Source organism: Atta cephalotes (genome assembly GCF_000143395.1).
Source record: "Atta cephalotes unplaced genomic scaffold scaffold00018, whole genome shotgun sequence".
Lineage (NCBI taxonomy): Eukaryota > Metazoa > Arthropoda > Insecta > Hymenoptera > Formicidae > Atta > Atta cephalotes.
The window spans coordinates 4636792-4660567 of record NW_012130082.1 but is presented as its reverse complement, the minus strand read 5'-3'; the positions used below and the strand labels follow the sequence as shown (position 1 = coordinate 4660567).

The window sequence follows — 23776 nt, the reverse complement described above, 5'->3', positions numbered from 1 at the left end:
GGTTAACACAAAATTTGACATTTCAAACACAGTAAAAATCAAGGTTTTTGTATGAAATTCAAAGCGATATAAACTGAATATTATTAGCAGATGTTTAACCTCTCTGAAATCGCCAAAATCAGCTGTCATTATAAACCATTCACAACATGGAGCAATCTTTAGGGAAACGGACCGAACTAATTATTTGTATTCCCAATACATACGTCACAAATAGATTTAAAAGTAATGATAAAAATAATTGTACTTGTTACTATTATCATTACTATTATCATCACCAAAAAAAAGTAAAGTTACCAATCTGTTATCAAAAAAAATGGTTAATAATAAAAAACGATAATTTGTAACGATAATAGTAACAAGTAACTAGTTATTTCCCTAATTATATTATTAGGTGTACAATTTTGCTTCCGCCGTTTTTTTTCCGAAATTCGAGGCTTTATTGTAAAAAACTGGTTATACATTTATGATTCAAAGTATTGTCCGTCGCTGGCCACTACTTTCTCCCATCTTTCGGGTAGCGTATGAATCCCGCGTCGAAAAAACTGGTCATCTTTTCTATCCACGAATCGATCCAATTTTTTACTTCTTCATAAGACCGGAAGTGCTGGTCAGCCAGGTCGTGTGCCATTGATCGAAACAAGTGATAGTCAGAGGGAGCAACGTCTGGAGAATACGGCGGGTGGGACTTCCCATTTCACGTTTCCAAGTCTTGGCCACTTTCGCAACATGGGGTCGAGCATTGTCATGCTGCAAAATCACTTTATCATGTCTCTCGTTGTATTGCGGCCGTTTGTCTTTTAATGCTCGGCTCAAACGCATCAATTGCGTTCGATACCGATCGCCTGTGATTGTTTCAGTCAGTTTTAACAGTTCATAATACACTACGCCGAGCTGGTTCCACCAAATACATATCATGACCTTGGACGTCAAAATTACCGTTCTTGAAGCGTTGAAACCACTCACGACACGTTCTTTCACTAATAGCGGCCTCAGCATAAGTATTTGAGAGCATTCGATGAGCCTCAGATTTCTTCATATTGAAGCAAAAAATTAAAACCTCCCGCAAAATGACGAGAATTTGGCTCGTAAACTGACATTTTTAATCGAGAATAACTTTATGATGCAGACACAAATCGACTAATGTTTCTATGGGATTATGTTGACAGATGCCCAAGTTTATTGTATGACGTTCTATGATCTATTTGTTTCGACCACCAGTTATCGCTAAAGCAATCTATAGGAAAACGGCGGAAGCAAAGTTGTACATCTAATAGATCTGTGAAAATATGAAAAAAATAATCAGTTTTGATATTCATAACTCTAAAAACATTAACATTTATAAATATTGGGAGTACAAATAAGTTTCCATCGTTTTTTACCAAAAATTAAGCATTTATTGTGAAAGAACAGTAATGTTTTATTCAAAGTAATGGCCATCGCTAGCCACTACTTTTTCCCAGTTTTCTGATAGGTCTGTGGATACTGCGTCGGAAGAACGCTTCATCTTTTGAGGCTATCCAATCATCGATACAATTTTTTATCTTCATATGATGTGAAATGCTGCTTAGACAGGCCATGCGTCATCGATCGGAACAAGTGGTAGTCGGAAGGAGCAATCATATCTGGAGAATACGGCGGGTGGGGTAGAATTTCCCATTTGAGTGTTTCTAAGTAGGTTTTGACTGGCGCCGCAACATGTGGTCGAGCATTATTACGCAGAAGAATAATTTTGTCATGCCTGGAGTAGTGGGCGCGTTTTTCCTTTGAGTGCTCGGCTCAATCTCATCAATTGTGTTCGGTAGAGAGCCCCAGTAATGGTCTCGTTTGATTTGAGCAACTCATAATACACGACACCAAGCTGATCCCACCAAATACACATGAGTTTTTTTTCCATGAATATTCGGCTTGGCTGTCGATGTTGAAGTATGGTCAGGTGGTGGTCCCCATGATTTCCTCTTCTTTGGGTTATCGTAATGGATCCATTTTTCATCACCAATGACTATACGATGCAAAAAACCCTTTCGTTTATGCCTGGCAAGCAGCATTTCACATGTGAAAAATCGACGTTCAACGTTTCTCGGTTTCAGTTCAATGGAATCCAATTCCCTTGCTTTTGAATCATTCCCAATGATTTCAAACGATATGAAATTGTTTGTTGAGTCACTCCTAATGTAAGTGCAAGTTCTTTTTGCGTTTGGCACGAATCTTCATCCAATAATACTTCCAATTCCGCGTCTTCGTACACTTTCGGCCTTCCGCTACGTTCTTGTCTTCGACGTCAAATTCATCGTTCTTAAACTTTTGAAACCACTCACGATAACTTCTCTCATTTAAGGCAGCATCACCATGTGCTTCTACAAGCAATCTATAAGTCTCAGCTGCAGATTTCTTTAAATTAAAGAAGTAAATCAAAAGTTTCCGCAAATAACACTTATTCGGCTCAAAACTCGACATTTTCATTACAAAAAAAAAATATATGATGCTGATACAAAATCGCTAATATTTCAAGGTTGGTGGATGTCCAATTTTACGATATGTCGTTTTATATCAAACAATTACTATATAATAACTATAGTTTATTAGTGGCGCCGTCTTTTGCAAACGGCGGAAATTTATTTATACTCCCAACTTTACTTTTATATATTTCATGTAAAACAATCTTTAAAAAACTTAATTATTTTTCGAGTTGCAGTCTTTTTAATGCTTGTTTTGAGGCTGCACACTTAGCTTGTTTTTTATTAACACCAAAACCATGGAAGAGTTTGTCTTTACCAGCAATAGTGATTTTCAAAGGTACCATAACCATGCCAGTGCCTTTAATCAATGTTGCTTCTCTGTAATCATAAGTGTGTATATAAATGAATTGTGTGTATGTATGCGTGCATAGATGGGTATATAACATTGCTACATAATCATACTCACAGAAACTTAGGACATATGTCTGTATTTTCATGTATCACTCGTATTGGTTGTTTAGGAATATTTTTGCTAAATTCATCTATAAAACAGACATTAAAACATCAATATAGAAGCAGACAATTATAGAAACTTTTTAAATTTATTAAATGCTCTAATTATGAATTCTTGATTTTATCACAGGAATTATTTTATTTTAGCATTTATATATGCACGCACGCACGCACGCACGCACGCACGCACGCACGCACGCACGCACGCACGCACGCACGCACGCACGCACGCGCGCGCGCGCACACACACACACACGCACATGAACACGCACACAATTAGAAATTTCGTAATGAATTTAAATAATGTGTAATGGAAGCTTGATCATAAGGTAATTGAAAAGTAATGAATGATTTATTACTAAATGATGAATTACTAAAACACGTAAAAACTAAATTACAAATCTTAAATGTAATGAACGTGTGCATTAAATTCATGCAAATCCACATAAAATTTTATGGAAAGCAGATTAAATTTCATAACATTTTTTATAGCGTATATACATATATAGATATGTGTATACATATCGTGGGATGAAGTATGGCTCAATGCGAAAACAATCGGTATCATAACGGTCGGTCATAACAAGCAGATCCAGGTTCGATTCCGACTATCACATATGTTTATCTTGTTTTATAAGAGATTGATCGAAGAAATAAGTTAAATAGATACAGATCCTAAAGTTATTCTAAGCTTAAGGATCTAAAGTTTATTTGCAACTTTCGCTGCAATAAATTCCAGCACTCACTTAAAGATACAAAAATCTTATCACTACTATATGTATATGTATATGTTAATTTACCGATTTCCTTGTGCATGAAAGAATAAATTATTTCCCACACTTTTGTAAGATTCTTGCCACTATCAAGATAAATAGCACCAATTAAAGATTCGAATAAATCTCCGAGAACTTTGGGGACGTCAACATATTCTGTTAAATTACATTCGTCCTCTTCTATTAACACGTACAATAACTATATTATAGAGAAAAAAAAGAGGATATATCATTTTACATTTGTTACACTTGCTAAATTTGTATCACTTGCGTACCTCATCATTAACCACATAATCTCGTTCTTCTTGGAATCTTACAAAACAATCAATTATTTCGTGCAATTTTGGAGCATAGGCCAATAAAGCGGTATGCAATCCATGTCGTACTGACAAGCAAGCAAACGTTATATTATTGACAAGTGCTGATCTCAGATCAGTGAGATCACCAGGACTTAAATTAACACCATTTTCGTAAATATAACACGTTATCAAAAAATCTGAAATCAAGATGTAATGATCAAATTGCGATTTATAAAAGAATTAGGAGAGATACAAGATATCCTCTAATCTCTCTAAACATTATTATATTGATGTGTGATAATAATATTGTATCTATATGTAATACTGTATTAAAATACTATGTGTATACACAGAGTCAATATTTTTTACTTACCAAGAATAGCATCTCCGAGAAATTCTAATCTTTGATAACATTCAGTTATTCCATTCGCTGTGAAGGAGGGATGCGTGAATGCCTGAAAAATAGTGTTATTAATTACAGTTCTAATTTTATTACGTAATGAACATATACACACGCACGCACGCACCCACGCACGCACGCACGTATACAAAGTGTTTTATAAAATGCATGCTAATATTTTAGGAGGTAAATCTCTATACTAAAGGTTTCATGCTGATTCGATGCTTATTTTCAGCATTAAAATAGGTTGACTAAAATTGATACTAAACAATGAAAATGCACGAAAAGGGCGTCGTGGAATAAGTCCAGCTTTCAGCGTTAGATGATTCTATTCAAGACTGGACGCTACATATATATAAAAGTACATCTTTTTTATCTTCATTTTCACGGAAACGACAATATATCTTTTTTATCTTAATTTTTACAGAACGATATTCAGAAATAATTGTATAATATAACTATGAGAAAAAATTTATGATTCCTACGATGATGCTCCATCTAATTTCCATCTTGAACTAAACAACGTCTTCGCAAATCGATAAATAGAGAGAAACGGACCCACCCTAGCCACCATTATCTCCTGACCTCAATCCATTAAGCAGATTTTTGTTTTTGGATTTAAAATCTATTATTCAAAGCCAGTAAATGTGGATGCTCTGTGAGAAAGCATACGAAATGGATTTGAAACTCAAAGAATATCTAATATTTTTTTGAAGGAGTGCAAAACTTAATACTAAAGCGTGTATTGACACACGAGGCAAATACTACAAACATTTTTTTTAATCCATAATTTGAAAACTAAGAACATATGTTCATATAACATTTTTTACTTGTTTTAATGTAATAGATTTACCTTCTAAAGTATTGACATGCATTTATGAAATATCTTATATATTCATGCAATAATTCCTTTCAACAGATACCTGTAGCAAAAATGCTCGATTTTTAAATTTATAACCAATCTTGCTTTCTAAAGTATCAGCCCATGGCATGTGATAGTTGGGATCACCCACGCCAATTACAGGATCCTGTGAAATGCTACCCAGTAACATGTCAATCTTAACATCAGGTAGTATACCGAACCATTTGAGCAACTTTGCAGCACCTTCTATATGGTTACTCTAATGCATAAAGATATTTCTCAATGTCATAATACACTTGACGTAGCACTTAGTTACATTAATACAGTCTTAACGTCTACAGTTAAGATGGTTATATTCAGACAAACTTACTTTGAGATAAACACCAATAAGCGCTTCCACCGAATCCGCCACAGTTTTATCAGATAAGACTTGTACACCAAGATAATGTTCGACACCAGTTTGCTTATCTCCCTTATCCCAACTTAATACAGTCTGTTTCATCATATTTAATGTATCTTCACTTATATATCCGGTGAATCTCTCCATTGTCGGTATTAGAAATTCGTATAATACATTTGGCGCTACTGATTCATCAGTTAATATCTTTTGCAATGGACGGTATACCGAGTATGCAGGCGGGATAAAATTGCTACTGGGCACAAATGCATCATTCTTTATACGTCCGGGAATATCTTTCTTATTGCCGCAATAATAAAGATTCCGATTGCCAATCATCTTTCCTTTCAACGCCGTCAATTGACCCTCGTTAAATGTCGGAAATTTGTGATACAAAAATAGTGATACGATGAACTTTAGATAGGAATCGCCTAAAGTTTCCAACTGCTCCAGGTTAAACATATCTGAGCCTAATTTAGTGGTCAGCGCCTAAAATTAAATAAAATTATGATTACATATATATAATTATTTTAATTATGCGGCATATAGGAAATTACATTCCCGATTAAAATTTCGTCCTGCTTACGATTATGATACGAAATTACTCAACATGAAAAATAAGCTTTCACTTACATGTACAATTTCAGTTGAATTAGGACCTTGTGAGAAAGAAGGCTCATTAGACGATGTAAGAATACTCAATGATGGTGTTGATATTATTGACCTCCGAATGTAGTGACCAATATTCTTATTCGCATTTTGCTATATATAAGCATAATCATTTTAAACATATAATTGGAACACATATAGCTATAACAATCTATTTTACCTTGATGCTCTCATCTTCTTCACAGGTTTCTGACATAAACTGGTTATAATACTGTATATCGATCATTTGAATACAGTCTATATTACGATATAAGTCCCGAGGTTCTTGGTCTCTCATGAAAGGGTTACAATCTGTTATATATATATAAATCCCACAGAAACACAAATATTATAATAATAGAAAGTCATGATAATATTATCAATTTCTTAAAATTTATATAATATAAGGTCTATTTGCGTTATTTGCACTTTTTTACATGTTCGTTCTCTCTTTCATCAGGAAGATCAACAAGACATATTAGGTATGGGAAAAAGTTCGTGGCGTTTTCCCGTTAGATGTAATGAGAAAAACGCCACGAACTTTTTCCCACACCTAATATTAGGTGTACAACTTTGCTTTCGCCGTTTTTTTCCGAAATTCGAGGCTTTATTGTAAAAAATTGGTTATACATTTATGATTCAAAGTATTGTCCATCGCTGGCCACTACTTTCTCCCATCTTTCGGGTAGCGTACGAATCCCGCGTTGAAAAAACTGGTCATCTTTTGAGGCTATTCACGAATCGATCCAATTTTTTACTTCTTCATAAGACCGAACTGGTCCCACCAAATACATAGCATGACCTTGGACGTCAAAATCACCGTTCTTGAAGCGTTGAAACCACTCACGATACGTTCTTTCACTAATAGCGGCCTCACCATAAGTATTTGAGAGCATTCGATGAGCCTCAGCCGCAGATTTCTTCATATTGAAGCAAAAAATTAAAACTTCCCGCAAATGACGAGAATTGGCTCGTAAACTGACATTTTCAATCCAGAATAACTTTATGATGCAGACATAAATCGACTAATGTTTCTATGGGGTTATGTTGACAGATGCCCAAGTTTATTGTATGACGTTCTATGATCTATTTATTTCGACCACTTACCGCTAAAGCCATCTATAGGAAAACGGCGGAAGCAAAGTTGTACACTTAATATTAGGTGTTGTAATTGGCAATGGCACACGGCCTGGCTGACCAGCACTTCCTCTTATGAAGAAGTAAAAAATTGGATCGATTCGTGGATAGCCTCAAAAGATGACCAGTTTTTTCAACGCGGGATTCGTACGCTACCCGAAAGATGGGAGAAAGTAGTGGCCAGCGATGGACAATATTTTGAATCATAAATGTATAACCAATTTTTTACAATAAAGCCTCGAATTTCGGAAAAAAACGGCGAAAGCAAAGTTGTACATCTAATATTAAGAGAAGATTTAAGAAAATGATAAAAAAAACATGGAGTTAAGGAGAAAAATTATTTAAAAATTACTTTAAAAGAAGAATGAGAATATTCGACGCTTCAGCTTAGGCAGTTTACAGAGTCGAGATATGAGGCTGGCAAGAAAACGGAAGCCTGGATAAAATCCAGAGGGAATATGTCAAATAGTACTGGGCTTAGACACAAATTACCAGGCCCGAATTATATCCTAACATAGGAAACTAAAATGGTGGATTTGAAAATTGAAGTGATTCGAAAGGATATTCGAGGAAAAAATAAAATATCAAAGAAAAAGCTGGAGGTAGAATCAAAAGATGAGAAAAGAGAGACCAGAAAAAGAAGAGGGAAAATGGGAATGAAGCTTTTGGAAAATTTAGGAGATATAATGCAAAAGGAGAGAGGAAAATTTAGGAGATATAATGCAGAAGGAGAATGGAGATACAAAGATAACTTATAGGGGAGAGGATATTAAAAAAGGAGCAGACAAGAGGAAAAGGAAAACAGAGGAATCAAAATACAATGATAATTATAAGAACATAATTATAAGAACAATAACGACAGAGAATATACCAGAATATTTGAATAGGGAGAAAAGCATGGATAGAAGCCTGATAGCAAGATATAAGTGTAGAAACAATATGAGAGAAAGCCAATATTGGAGAGAAGCTGGGGATAAATTATGCAAGGTTTGTGGAAAGGAGGAGATGATGATACATGACGTACTAAGAGAATGCGTTTCTACAAGAGAAGAAATCACAGTAGGGGAGTTGCTAGGAGAAGATGGAAAAACTTAGCAGTAATGAAAAATATAGAATAGGAAAGACTAAAAGTACTATTGGTAGGAAAATAATTAAAGAATAGACCGAAAGGTTTGCCAATGTTTGCCACAGTTTACAAGATTTAAATACACACCCAAATCGAACAAATTTGGATCTGAATACGTTTCATCTGATAGCGTTTTTTCGATTGAATCATCCGTTAATTCCAATCCATTAGTATAATCTTCTTCATTCGATCTCTCGATGTCTTCTTCTATTTTTAAGGAAGACGATTCTTTCAATGTTAATGTTCCTAATCCAGTCTCTCTTGCAATAGTTACTCTCAAGTCTTCCGCAACTAAAATTTGACATATTCTATGAAGAATAGAAGGTAAAGTAGTCGCTTTTAACCAATACACAGATGGAAAATTTATCTTATGACATAATTCTGGAACTAGATGTTCCTGAAGATCTTCTACTGTGTCATCAGTTTTTTTATATTTCAGCGGACCTTCGAGCAATTTCCTGTAAATTCCGTAAATTAGTCAAATTATACAGATACCATAACGATTTTTGCGATTATTTATTATACCTTGGTTTTATATAATTAATTTTAATTGGTATTGGTTTCACTTCTAACATAGATTGTTGCAGATTTTCTATAATCAGTCCGTGTTTTTCTTTATAATAATGTGTGTATGTGTCAAAATCTTCATTAGGAAAACATGATTCGGGTGTGAGATCGTCACAGACTCGTGTGACTATATAGACCGCATTGTATCTGTAACTTGGAGTAACAAGTGCTAATTCGTAATCACTAGTCCTAAAGTGAAAAGGTATGTTCGGTATAATTCGTTCTAAGTCTTGATATGTTTCAATAATCTCCCAATTTATTTCTTGCTTGTCGTTCACTGAAATATCAGAAAAAAAAAAGATTTGATAGTTTTTATTAGTATCGATATACTATTAGGTGTACAATTTTGCTTCCGCCGTTTTTTTCCGAAATTCGAGGCTTTATTGTAAAAAACTGGTTATACATTTATGATTCAAAGTATTGTCCATCGCTGGCCACTACTTTCTCCCATCTTTCGGGTAGCGTACGAATCCTGCGTCGAAAAAACTGGTCATCTTTTGAGGCTATCCACGAATTGATCCAATTTTTTACTTCTTCATAAAACCGGAAGTGCTGGTCAGCCAGGCCGTGTGCCATTGATCGAAACAAGTGATAGTCAGAGGGAGCAACGTCTGGAGAATACGGCGGGTGGGTAGAACTTCCCATTTCAACGTTTCCAAGTATGTCTTGGCCACTTTCGCAACATGGGATCGAGCATTGTCATGCTGCAAAATCACTTTATCGTGTCTCTCGTTGTATTGCGGTCGTTTGTCTTTCAATGTTCGGCTCAAACGCATCAATTGCGTTCGATACCGATCGCCTGTGATTGTTTCAGTCAGTTTTAACAGTTCATAATACACTACGCCGAGTTGGTTCCACTAAATACATATCATGACTTTGGACGTCAAAATCACCGTTCTTGAAGCGTTGAAACCACTCACGAGACGTTCTTTCACTAATAGCGGCCTCATCATAAGTATTTGAGAGCATTCGATGAGCCTCAGCCGCAGATTTCTTCATATTGAAATAAAAAATTAAAACCTCCCGCAAATGACGAGAATTTGACTCGTAAACTGACATTTTCAATCGAGAATAACTTTATGATGCAGACACAAATCGACTAATGTTTCTATAGGATTATGTTGACAGATGCCCAAGTTTATTGTATGACGTCTATAATCTATTTATTTCGACCGCCACTTACCGCTAAAGCCATCTATAGGAAAACGGCGGAAGCAAAGTTGTACACCTAATATACACATTAAACTAGAAATTAGAAACATATAAAGTATAATAGCGCTTATATAACAATAAACAAACTTACATGGAACAATTACGAAAGAATTTTCGAGATTGTCATTATCAAAAATCATAAAACTTTTAATAACAGGAATAATTTCACTAAATAATAAGAAATTAAACCTCCTAAGCAATTCAATTTTATTTTGACTTAACACCATCGTTGCATGATCAGACTTTACATCAACATTTAATTTACCATCCTTCATGAAAATCGGAAATGAGGGTATCTGATAAACATGAAACAATTGTATTACTTATTTAAATTAATTTTATAAAATATTAATATATATAAAATATAAATACGACTTCTACCTTTGGCAAACTCTTCGTGGAAAGAATACCAAAGCCACTCTTGTCATTAAGCAAATTATAAAAGACTACGCGTCTGTTGTCATAACCCGTCACAGGACTTATAGAAGTGCAATCGAAAACATGAAGATACAGTAATTGTAGAGGCTGTGGATATGCACCATAAAATGCTAGCGGATACTGCAAAAGCAGTTTTATAAATTAAGAGTTGTTTATATATATTTATAAAAATTATTTATAGAATTATAAGTATGTGTATATATATATATATAATAATACATATATATATATATATAAATTGTTATTACAAATAAAATCTCATTTAATATATATAGTACATATACTTGCTTCTAGCTGATGTTCTCGCTTTCTTTTATATGTACCAGACAAATGACCGTCTTCATCTATCCAATTTGGAAATAAGAAATCCAGATTTTTCGTTAATTCGTCATTCGTTGCAGGTAATAGCTTGTCGGTCAATGCACTTAGCTTGTGCAATTGTATGCAAGTCTTCATAGCAACGGATCGTTTAGCACCATTTATACTCTTCATAAAATCGCCGTAAATTACGTCTTTCAATGGTGATAGGTTTGGTAATTTGAGAGAAACCTGTTCGAATTTTTATAAAATGAATAAATATAATACTGTTTATATAAATTATAAGACTTAAATAATAAAGAACAGATGTAATACCCTGTACATATCTTTAGAATCATCCTTATCTAAATTCCAAATTGGAACCAAGTAAACAAATTTTGATGTCAGTAGAGTAGTACAATACGTATTTATCAAGTCAATTGCGGCAAACTCTGTTAAGCGACTTTGCACAACGTCATCACGTTTTACTGTATACGGTTCGATATCAAAATCATTATACAGATCGTTTACAATATCATCTTGGGTAGGCAATGAGCGTTCATTTTTTCCCACCAAAATCTAATAATAAAAAGACACAATATATTGATTATTCTTTATTTAAATTGGTTTCGCGTGATTATCACATTTTAATGTGTTTTATCGTTTTATTTAGTCAAACTGTTTTTATTAAATTATTACATAATGTATTTCTTTATTGAATTATTATGTTGCCATTGAAATAGACCCATCAAACTATGACAGCATATTTGAATCATTAGCTTGAGGACGAAAAAGATCTTTTGTCTTTCTCGTTTTTAAATAATTGATATATGTAATTAGCATATGCATACAACATTATTTTAAGTTAGCTATTAACACAAATATTTATTTAAGTATTTCTGCAGACAAAAAATATTGATACGTATAATAAAAAAGAAAGAATTTTTGATCATATGAAAACAATTCAAATATCAAATATACGAGCAATATAAAATGTTTTTATTAAAATCTTAAAATTAATTTAACATAAATTAATTTACCATTAATATGAATCTAACAAATGATGACTCACAGAATTTTCCTCAATTAAATAAATTTATTATATTATTTATTACTATTAATTAACTGTAATTAAATAAACTTATCTATTTCGCTTAACAATATTGCAAATCGAGAATAATTTTGATCATATGATCATATTTCATCAATAATGCTCTAGTTATTTATCATTTTAATTACTTACCTGTTTTAATTTCTTCTCTGTATCTTTGTATTGGTAATATTTCTTTAGAAAATCCTCATCATCATTTTCCACTAAAATTAAATAACTACTCAAGTTATGGCGTGCCCGACCCTTACTTTGAACATATGCTCTAAAATCTGTTGGCACGTCATAACGTATTATCAACGTGCAAATTGGTATATCGATACCTTCGTCGACCACATCGGTCGCTACAATACAATTTGACGAACCATTTTTTAATCTGCAGCAATTATTTTTTTATTAATTAATTACATTAAACTGATTAAAAAATATTTTTCATTCTTTCTTTCCTCATTAATATTTCCGTTAGTTCGAACTTTGACAAAGTATGCGATACATAGGGAAAATTTTAAGGTTTTTGTTCCGAAAAATATAATATAATACATTTTTGTAGTAACTGTATTATTTCTTAAAGTCTTTAAAAAAATAAGTGATGTACAAAATGTAACATTCTTCTTCTTCAAAACGAAGAGACATTAAAAATTGTAAAAATATTCAAATGAATTCATTAATGTTAAAAATTGTTGTAAATTGTAACAATAAAATTGATGCAATGACATTGGCTGTGTTCAGCAGAAAAGCAGCTTTGCAACTGTTGTAAAATTCTTGAATATGATTGCATGGATTGATTGAACCCCTCCCCCCATGGAAAAAATTTCATATGCCCATGGATATGCTAAGGTATTATTTATAATTTATACGAAATTTATTAATAGTAAAATAATAAATGTGCAAAAAACGAAAGAAATATTTTACCTTTGCAACACCTCCTTATTCCATTTTGCAATACATGAAATTTCTCTAGTATTTTTATAAGGATTATTTTGAAAGCCAATTACATAATCGGGTTGAAGAAAATTGTATCTTCTATCGTGTGCAGATAGTGTCTAAAAATAATATGAATAAAATGTAGATTTTAAATATTAAAAATATTAAAATTAAATTAATAGACGAAAAGAAATGATAATGAAATAGATAGGGATGAAATAGATAGTTATAGAATATATGATATCCTAGTATAATATAGTTTGCGGTGCATTCTGACCATTAAAATTACTTTTTCACAGTTTGCTTAGACGTTATAATATAATCATTGATCGTTTTTTCTGCGTTGTTGTAAAAGCTGCAGTTTTGTAGATAATATATAATTTTATAGATGTGTACTCCTTATATAATTTTGAGAAATATATTGATATTAATTTTATAATTTTAGTCTAACTTGGAAACTTTGAACATGATTTTTAAATAATATATCGTGCTTTCCAACAAGAAACACAATGTAACACAGTAATAATTTCATTTTTGTTTAACAATGATTAACAACTAAGATGTAAAAACTCACTATATTACACTGCATCATCTATATCTCTTGAAAATACCCACAATTGAATTAAATTTGATCGAAATATGTACACATATATTCAACCTTTGTTCCTTCTTTAGTTTTTCGTAAATTATGCTTATTCTGTATAATCAAAAGTTTTTACTTAATAATACTTAATAATTATCACTTTATTGTTAACAAATTTGGACTGAAAATAATTATCTCATAGTTAAAAGTAATTATTTCACATAAATATCTACAGTTATTTCAATAAAATAAAATAGTACTTCATGACCCTTTCCTTTCTTCTACTTTTTCGAGTTTACTAAATAATTAAATTTATATTTGAAATTTATATTTATATTTGATTGCTAACGATCAATACTAATTTATCATATAGCTGACAATATTTTTTAAAAATAGTTATCAATTTGTTTATTATTGCTAATTAATTATTAATCAAATTAAAATCATAAAAAGAAAACTTACTTTTAATACATGATATATGACTTGTGTCATAAATCTTTCCTTGACAAAAATAATGCTGCAGAACTTTTCTTTGCCTAAGTTATTATAATATTTCAACAATATCTCAAATAATTTTTGGATTTGGTTACATGAAAAGCTGAAATTATAAAATATTCATATGTATATATATATATATATATATATATAATATATATATATTATATACACGTATATGTATTACTGTAACATTACCCAATATAAATTATACTTAATATAAATTATTATGTGTGCAATAAATATTAATTTTTTAATACTTTATACTAACTTGGATAGTCGGTCTAATTCTATGCAGCCTTTCATCTCGTTTTCGAACAATTTCCTTATTAGCATTATCTGCGTAATTAGATAATCCAGAAGAATATTTGTCATCTAAAAGAAGATCAATAAGTCTATCAATAAAATTAAGACGAAAAATTACAGAACACTTCCAAATAATATTTTAATCATTCATCAAAAATTCATACTTGGTCATCAGAATATTTTCTCAAATTCTCTAACTGGATTAAATGTAACAAAGCAGACTTGTTTCCACAATATATGCCTACAATAAAAGTAATATTTTATATGCTGATTATTGATTAAAACATTTTTTTCAGCTATATGTAAGAACATAAAAGTTATAAATGTATTGATTGCAGAATTTATTGTATCATTCCAATATACACACCTAAGCGATTCAATTACCTGCATGTAATGAAGTCCTTCCTATGTCGTCAAAAATAGTCGTTAGCTTAGAAGATTTTGATTTAGGTCGCATTTCCTCACTGGATTCTTTATATATTTCATCAAAATTAAGTTTTATATCTTTGATAACTTCCTTTGTTGTTTTGATAATATCATTTATTTTGTTTACTACTTCTGAAATTAGATATTTCGAATATTTGACGATTTCTTCATTAGGATTTGTATAGCAGCCGTGGATAGAATCTGTTGATTCTACAGTTGCTATCTTCGCATGAAATGTTACTTCTAAATCCTACAAATAATGATAATGTTAAGATGTTCAAGGATCATAATTACTATTAATCTCTGCTATACAGCACGCTTAATTGAGTTTAATAACATTCATAGTTATGAAATTAGCTAATCATAGTTCCTCGGAAAAATATAACAATTATGGTCAGTTTCATAACGATGTGATTAAACTTGATTAAGCATGTCATGTAGCAGAGATCAATGATAAGATAATAAAATGTCATTCTTTACCTTAATCGTAGATTCTATTTTATCTGCTTTTATATTAGCGTTCAACAATGTTGCCGACATAGCTAAAACACGTGGATGCTCTTCGTTGGAACAATTTTCAAATTGTTTCATAATTTGTCTCATAGGATGGTTAGATACAGCTCTGTGACATTCGTCAAACACGATTAAATTTATTCTTTCTAATATTATATATCTGTGAATGAGCAAATTCAGGAAGATTTGCGATGTCATTACTAAAATCTGGATAATATAAAATTATTGTAACCCATTAATTATTCAAGGAGAAAATTAGAATCAATAATAATGCAAATTCATACTTCATGTTCTTCTATTTCAGTTATCCATTGTTGTTCTGACCAAAAATCCACCTTCATGTCTCCACTATAACCTTTGCATTTTAAATCTGTATGCCTTTTTATATATATTGATTGTTGTTCAACCAACGCTACTGTATTTACAACGAATATACTACGTTTTCCACCTTCTTGATAAGGTCTAAATGTGAAAGAAACTTTTAAAGCCATTGTGTACATAATGCCAAATACCTATTATGGTGATTGAAGAAAGACCCAAATCATCACAAAAAAAAATATTTCCATGAGTTACATACTTGCGTACATCATGACTTAGATGTTTCAGAAGCATAACAGCTATGTATGTTTTTCCCGCGCCAGTTGGCAAATACAGTATCATATTTTGTATTGCCCTTTCAAATAGATCTATTTGATATGCTCGCGGTGTAAACTTTTCCTTTTCCGAAATAATTTTTGGCTCCATTGTTTTGCATCAATGATCAACACTGGTGTTACAAAACAGCTAAAAAAAACAACATGTTCAAATTTGATAACATCTCATTTGAAAATTAACTCTATATATATATATATATATGTGCCTCTTAACCATCAAATAATGGATTGTCGAATTATCCACAGCAAATATCATGTCTATTTATATCTGTAGTGCATTTCTATATATCGAATTTTCATCCTGCTATACTTAATAAATTTAATTTCTTTTCTTTTTTTTTCAAAAATATTAGTAATTAATTGTGCATTGCACAATTAAAAAAAATTAAAATACAAATATCTACTTTGTTTCATAGCAAAAAATATGTACCTCAAATATTTAAAATTTGCTGTAACAGTGAATATGTAGTAAAAACAAAGTAAATAAATTATAAAAATAAAATAAAAATAAAATTAATATAATGGAGAAAAATATTAGTATCACAAGTTCGGCTACTCCAGACTACTTCACTACAGAGCTAACCCATAAACATCGAGTATGACATTAAATATTAATATCTTTGCCATCGCATTAATTTTAGAGTTTATTTATTCTGTTTTTACAACAACTTAGAAATTTGATCGATTCAGTCGTTAGATCTGATAATCTCAGATGCTCACAACATGTCAGCATAAAAACACACTACTGATAATACACGGCCCATGAGTCATTCCGTCATAATACCTCTCAAATATCACATGACATACAAAATGTACATTGACGTGCTTTCGAGACACTGCCGTGTCTCCTGAATTCCCAGGAGACTCTAGGAGATCGATTGTGTATTTTGAAATGAGGTAAAAATTGTAAAAGTGAGCAAATTCACAAAATATTGACCAATTAAATTACGTGGAATAAATTAAATTATGAATATTCGAGTGAATCTATTTACATTTGTAATTTTCACATTTCTCATTTCTAAGATGATTATCGATTTCCTGTTAATTAGCCCATATATTGCCCATATCCTTCATTTTATTTATTTAATCTATCACAGTATCATTATAGCAGATTAAAACTTTTAGTTAAAACATGAATATGTTATAACTAAGTATTATCTAAAATATAGAGCGAATAATTTGCGCCTGTTCCATAATACATCGTCGAGTGAGCACTGTCAAATGTCGGCAATCGCTGATAGAATCGTTTAATTCGACTGTTAATGGCGGTCAAAAAATTTCACGAGCTATTTCAAAATTCTTTCTTAATCCTTAGATCCTTACCTTATCTGACAATTTGTTGTGCAACATAAAATCATTTACATGAATAAATCAGAAACTCCAAACTTCGGGAAGTAATTAAAAGCACTCAACTGACCAACTGATTTAATCCATCGAGTTTTATTTGATGAAAAATGCTTAGTTAAAACGGGGGAGAACCGAACCGAACGTTGGTATATAAATCCTTTCTCTCACGACTCCAGGAGCCTGATATCAATCTACGTCAAGTTACTCTGATTGGTTGAAGGCTAGGAAAGTTCTTTGAAAAAAATGCGAAGACTTTCTCATCAGCCAATCCGTATGAGCAACATGTTTAACTGTAAAAAAAAGTATGTATAATAATTTCGAACAAATAATTCCAATTTAACATGTCAAGTAATAGCCCCACTATTCTTCTTAGTGGAAAACATCAATAAGAACATATTTTCAACATTATATAGCTGTAGATCGTATATTATAATATTATAATATATGTTAACTCTTAACATTTTTTAATAAAAGTGAATATGCGCATAACACAAGAGGCATTGGATAAAAAATCCAATCAATCAGTTTTTTATTTCAAGGAAAGGAAAGAAACGAAGGATTGGTACATTTTCTTATGCACGTATTATATGTTATGCAAGAGTCTGTGCTCCCCGCCTTAAGCGAAGTTCGAACTCCGATAAAGTCACCAAAGATCGTTGTTTGGTACTTGAATCTATGACGCCATCTAGTAACGAAAACGCTAACTGACTTAAATAATCACAGGGCTAATATGAAAAATGTATTCAGTCGGACGACCTATACTTCTAACCGTAGTTGTGCGTAATGTGCAGTCAGTGCAGTATGATGTGAGCTTTAGGTAGTGTTTGTTTTTTGCGGCTTTTGGAAATAATTTAGAGATTTATTACTGAATATACTTAATTTGTCCTGAAACGACTGCTATAAAGAGAAAAAGAAAATCTTAGCAGATCTCGAGCAACCTTGAGGTTGTTCGACTATTCAAAGAAAGAATATATGTTTGAGCACGATTGTATAACCTAAAATGGAGCACACTATGCCATTTTTTCTAACAGTCGCGCAACGTATATTCAGTAATTGGACAGCATTAAAAGTAAGTACATTTTCAATTTTTAATTTCGCATTGAATTCTCAAAAGTAGATATCTTTTGTGTCTCAAAATGTTAACCTTTACAGAATAGGAAATCACTTAACGGCACTGACACAATATCATATTTTGAAATAGAATATACAATAAATTATAACAAATCTTAGGCACAGTGGGAGAAATATTAGAGACATGAATAAACATTAAATTAGTAGAGAAATAAAAAGATTAGAAATAGAGATTAAACAACGCAATGAATACAAATAAGATATGTTTTATTATTTGTATTAATTATATATTGTGTATAATCTATTCCTAATTTTTTATTTCTCCAATATTTAATATCTATTCGTATTTTTTAATATTTCCTACATTGTGTGTAGAGCCTTATTTATAAAAAAGCAATAAGACTTTAAAAATAAATCTCTAAAAATTAATAAGTATTTCTTTTCTTTCATCAAATTCTAAAATGTTTTTTATATTTTTATTACATAGAGCTTAGTAAAAACAAAAAGATTTTATGTCTATTTTAAACATATGAACATATATTATTATTAAATATTTAAAAAATTATTTGTATAATAAAATTATATATTTATTTTTATAGTTGGCAGTGGAACATGATATGGGTTCAGTAGAATGTGCAAGAGAATTTTGTTCATATATGACAGAAGTATTATATATAAATGGTTATTTTGCTATTGTTTGAAAACATATGTGTTATACAATAATGTATGCTGAATTAGTTTTATTGTGTTTTTCTAGAAGGACTAATCAGTAGTGAGATTGCATCTGTACTAGACGATTATATGGATGATCAATTTAACACAGAAGTACATGACGACAGCATTATACAAGTAGCAGAAGAATTGTTAAGGTTTCATCGATATTGCATGGAAGGCAATGAATCTACAGCAAAAACGGAATTTGAAAAATTACCACCATTGCAGTCATGGTTGTACTCGGAACAACCATCTCAATCTATTAGTTCTCAGGCAGTAAAACATCAATCCAGCAGTTCAAATGAGGATATGGACATAGATAAGAATGAACAAGAGAATGATGAATGGACAGTAGTCACAAACAGGCGAAGCAAATAATTTCTAAATTCTTTTTATATGAAAGATATCTTTATTTAGCTATTTTTTGTGTATATATAAAAGAATGGAAAGTCTCAAAAGGAGAGGCAGGCAGGCATATAACGTTACAACGTAATATGCATACATTCGTTCCACAATCATACGAATTTTAGCGTTATTATCAATTATCTACAAAAATATTTTCACCTAAGCAGCCTTTTGAAACATTGCTAAACGTCATTTAGCAAGTGCATCTTCTGTATCTGGAAAAGAAAAATAAAAAATAAATCTGTTTTTGTTTATATCAAAAAATTGTGTTTCGTAACATTAAAATGTCAAAGGTACTACCTTTTCCATTTTGGGATAGATGGACGGTATAATAACCATTGTGATATTGCATAGCTTGACTTTTTTTCGGACTATCTTGTCTTCTTTCACCTGGTCCCGCCAAGCTTAATATCACCGGTAAAAATAACATTCCATGAAACAAACCAAATGTAACTACGGACGTGATCAACTAAAACGATATGAAATATGTGATATCCGTTTCTTTGATAACAATTATATTTTCAATGTTATATTCATACCTTGAAAAAAGTTATGAAAACATAAGCCTGGCTGAAACCTACCAGGACAAAGGCAAGGAATGTACTTAATCCACCATTAAACACCGCTGGTCCAATAACATTAAATGTCGTTAGTGCTCGTTCTATAAGTATAATAAGATAAGAAATTACAACAGTATTCTAAAGCTATGCATTATTGAAAATCCATATAATATTTCAACAAGATCTTGATTATTATCAAGATGTGTTATATATATAATTTGCAATTTTGTTTGAACTATATTATTTAATAATTTAAATAATAATCTGTTTAAATTCTAATCAATTGTATTAAAAAATCTTACAATAATTGCAAAGTTACTTTTTCTGCTGAATGCAACCATTGATAAATTTTATCGAATAAAAAATGTTCTTTTACACAATTAACAAAAAAAAATAAAAATAAAAAAATGCAATTATATAATACAATATTATTTTCTAGCGACCTTGTTTATTGCCGTTTGAACGTATAAATTCCAGACCAATGTGTGCAGCATAATCAACTGCCAGTCCGGCGCACAATAGGATCATAATGGTTGATGATATTTCGATAGTCAATCCCAGAAAGTACATCGAGCCTAGAAGATCGATGAGCGTGAACAGTACGCAGCACATCACCCAAAACGACGCAAGTAGATTTCTAAGTAGAACCAATGTTACTATTCCTACCGCCATTATCTCTAAACTCAAATTCCTGATCAATTCTTCGCCGATGATCTGTAAAACCGATTAATCAATTACATAAATTAGTTTATGGATTAATATATTTGAAAACATTCTAAAGAAAAAGTTCTCACCGTATTCGACGCCCATGATATATAATCCAACGAATAAATTGCAATATAATCGTATCCCTGAGTAAAATTCACCGATTTCACAGCGTCCCTGACAGATTGCATAGCTCGTGTTTGATCGGATGACATAGTTAGGGGAATGTGTTGCACTGGAATCTGTGATGTCTAAAAGCATTCCTCGTGAGAAAACATTTTGCATTTATAGATTATAAAATGTAATGTTTTCTTTAACGTACTGTGATATTGTAGTCATTAAACGGCAACTTATTGAATTTCATATTTTGGATATACGCTTGGCCTTTCACCGTAAATAGGAGAAATTCCGTAAGTGTGTTATAATATTCGTCTCTATTCTCGATATAATGTCCTGGCGAATGAGATATATAATATCATATTAAGAAAACTCTATATTTAGAAAATGTATATGCTATGTGAGAAATATTACCTTTGCCAGTAGTGTCGAGCCATTCCTGATACGCCATAAACCACGGGTCCAAAGTACGATTATTGACATATGGATTTCGCTTAAGACTGTCCACCAACTGGGACAATGCATGACGATCTTCATAATAATCTACGCCTGTCAGATATATATTGACATTCTTGCCATACTTTGGAAAATATTTCGTTAATTTGTTATTAAATCGTATAGGATAAGATTCTTGATTTAAATAGACGAGTGGATCAAAGTTCTGGTTCAAGTGAAATATCGCCCACACATTAACGCCTAGCAGGATAGCAGTGGCTAACAGGATAATAATCTTCATCGACGTTCTCATCACACAAGGCCCCACGTATTTCTCAAAAATATACCGCTGAAAATTTTGCTTGGTACATTTGTTTGGTCGCCAATTGGGTCGCGGGTGGCAACAGCAGCCCTCCTTTTTTGCCGCCAATCGTCTTTCATCGTATACCAGACAGCTGACAAAGAACGTGATCTCATAGATGTAGAGGAATAATATACCCATTGCGGCAAATATACAAAAGGACTTCAGAAAGGGCATCACTGTTGTCATGCCGATGGCGAAGGCCACCATGTTGGTAAATGATGTCACGGTAATGGACATACCTATAAAGATAAGCAAATTATTAGTTGAAACATTATATATATATATATACATTTTATATATATATATATATATAAATTGTCTCAAAAGCATTTATTTCGACGATTCTATTAATATAGTGTCTTCACACGTATCGTATATTCTTATTTTTAATTCGTCTACATATCTCTCAATATATATATATTTCTGAAATAAATCCAAAATGCATTTATGAACACGAGAAGCATAGCATAAATTAGTCTCTTTGACGTCAAAGACAATAAACAAGATTTTATCATACCTGAAACTTGAATAGACTTTGCTATACGGGAGGGGATGTCTAAGGACTTGTCCATCTCTGACATAGTTTCAAGATTTTGCATGATGATGAACATATCGTCGACGCCGATACCAAGTAGCAAAAATGGCAAGATCGGATGCACTGAACCGTAGAAGTATCCCATATAGTAGCATATCCCATAAGCCGACAAGATAGCCTGGCCAACCACGGAGATACCCATGAGGGATAAATATATTCGTTGCTGCATCGCGTTGCACCGACCAATCATCATAATTACGTAGAATGTGATCAGTGACATGCCGCAGAATAACACGATTATATTACTGTTTACTATTTCGTGCAACATGTCTTGGTAACTACGTAGCGTCACCGCGTAGATCTCCATACCTGGCGGCAGGGTACGATTCGAATGCAATATTCTCTCGATAAATTCGACCTCCCATTCCGGTGACTGCGGATTAGACTTCTTCAGCAACCAATATAGAATTGTCGCATTCGCGCTCTTTACTCTCCCGTTTTGATCATATTCAACACCACTTAGTAACGGCGCAATATCAGATAATATGTCCTTGGTATTTCTGCGAATAAATTAAGAGGGAAAAAGATATATACAAAAAGAAATATAAAGCCATATTGTGTTGTGATCACGCATGTATTCCATCGAAATTTAAAAAAAGAATAAAATAAGTGTAAGTATAATTAAATCAATATAGAAATATATCTGTACCAAACTAACTTCTCGAAAAATAAACGTATTTCACACATTTAAAAATAAAAACTGTGTCTTTTTACAATACGCTGTAATTTGTATTTTATATTTTATTTGAACAATTCATTGATTTTGCTGTGTATAATTCCAACAACTCACGTATTTTGCAGAGTCGCAGTAACATCATCCAATATTCTGGTTTTTGTTAATTTATCAATATTTCTACCGTCTTTATGCCATATCTTTAAGAGCGATTTATGAATACAAGGTTCTTTCGCCATCGTATTATTTATAACAGGTAGATATTCCTCGGGAAATTCAGTTTTATTCATGGTTTCCCATTTATCATCTTCTTGGAACCATGTAAAATATCTATAATACAAATATTTTATATATTATATAAATTCATTGAAAATATTATATACTTTTATATAAAAAAAGTTACTTACCCAGCGCACACATCTTCCCAAGTATTATTATTTACTATTATGTTTTTCACATCTCTCTCGATGTCTTTGATCTATAATTATACAATCAAATATTATAATACAATTAAAAAATGATTCATAATGCGTTTCTTAATTAAATGAATATTACGAAATTGATAATCGCAAGTAATTCATTAAAAAGATTTTTTTTACTCCAATATACATATGTGTATATATATATATATATATATATATATATATATATATATAT

The 23776-nt window shown here is 31.7% G+C and overlaps 3 protein-coding genes across 3 annotated transcripts in view; 1 reads left to right on the top strand and 2 right to left on the bottom strand.

The window, feature by feature from the left end:
• Positions 1–2674: 2674 nt before the first annotated feature.
• LOC105618803 (endoribonuclease Dicer) lies at positions 2675–16224 on the bottom strand. The gene is made up of 24 exons (XM_012200334.1): positions 16058–16224; positions 15765–15942; positions 15448–15687; positions 14926–15217; positions 14706–14782; positions 14507–14610; positions 14203–14338; positions 13146–13276; positions 12369–12609; positions 11462–11704; positions 11117–11377; positions 10772–10948; positions 10482–10686; positions 9137–9455; positions 8699–9069; positions 6530–6660; positions 6334–6462; positions 5674–6189; positions 5365–5562; positions 4415–4496; positions 4018–4238; positions 3770–3941; positions 2923–2998; positions 2675–2834 (listed from the first exon to the last, which is right to left on the bottom strand). Exons 1-24 carry the CDS (start codon positions 16222–16224, stop codon positions 2675–2677), a joined length of 4827 nt encoding a protein of 1608 aa, XP_012055724.1.
• A 2256-nt stretch (positions 16225–18480) lies between these two features.
• On the top strand, positions 18481–19928 carry LOC105618802. The gene is made up of 3 exons (XM_012200333.1): positions 18481–18549; positions 19151–19232; positions 19309–19928. The coding sequence occupies exons 1-3, from the start codon at positions 18481–18483 to the stop codon at positions 19641–19643; spliced, it is 486 nt and encodes a 161-aa protein (XP_012055723.1). The 3' UTR covers positions 19644–19928.
• Positions 19860–23776, bottom strand: part of LOC105618902 (patched domain-containing protein 3-like) — a 16893-nt gene continuing 12976 nt past the window's right edge. The window contains exons 2-11 of the mRNA XM_012200432.1: positions 23527–23597; positions 23237–23449; positions 22369–22946; positions 21467–22090; positions 21258–21388; positions 21025–21186; positions 20674–20944; positions 20210–20331; positions 19971–20139; positions 19860–19885 (exon numbers count right to left, since the gene is read on the bottom strand). Coding sequence (XP_012055822.1) covers positions 19860–19885; positions 19971–20139; positions 20210–20331; positions 20674–20944; positions 21025–21186; positions 21258–21388; positions 21467–22090; positions 22369–22946; positions 23237–23449; positions 23527–23597 — 2367 coding nt within the window. The remainder of the gene's footprint in view (positions 19886–19970; positions 20140–20209; positions 20332–20673; positions 20945–21024; positions 21187–21257; positions 21389–21466; positions 22091–22368; positions 22947–23236; positions 23450–23526; positions 23598–23776) is intronic.

Bases quoted from the DNA above. Each gene is read 5' to 3' on its own strand.
- LOC105618803 (XM_012200334.1), bottom strand. From the start codon at position 16,224: ATGGAGCCAAAAATTATTTCGGAAAAGGAAAAGTTTACACCGCGAGCA. The intron at 10,687-10,771 runs GTAGAAGTCGTA...CATGTTTATCAG, and splicing joins CCACGAAGAGTTTGCCAAAG to ATACCCTCATTTCCGATTTT. The intron at 3,942-4,017 runs GTACGCAAGTGA...TCTATAATATAG, and splicing joins ATTATGTGGTTAATGATGAG to TTATTGTACGTGTTAATAGA.
- LOC105618802 (XM_012200333.1), top strand. From the start codon at position 18,481: ATGGAGCACACTATGCCATTTTTTCTAACAGTCGCGCAACGTATATTC. The intron at 18,550-19,150 runs GTAAGTACATTT...TTATTTTTATAG, and splicing joins GTAATTGGACAGCATTAAAA to TTGGCAGTGGAACATGATAT. The intron at 19,233-19,308 runs GTTATTTTGCTA...GTGTTTTTCTAG, and splicing joins AGAAGTATTATATATAAATG to AAGGACTAATCAGTAGTGAG.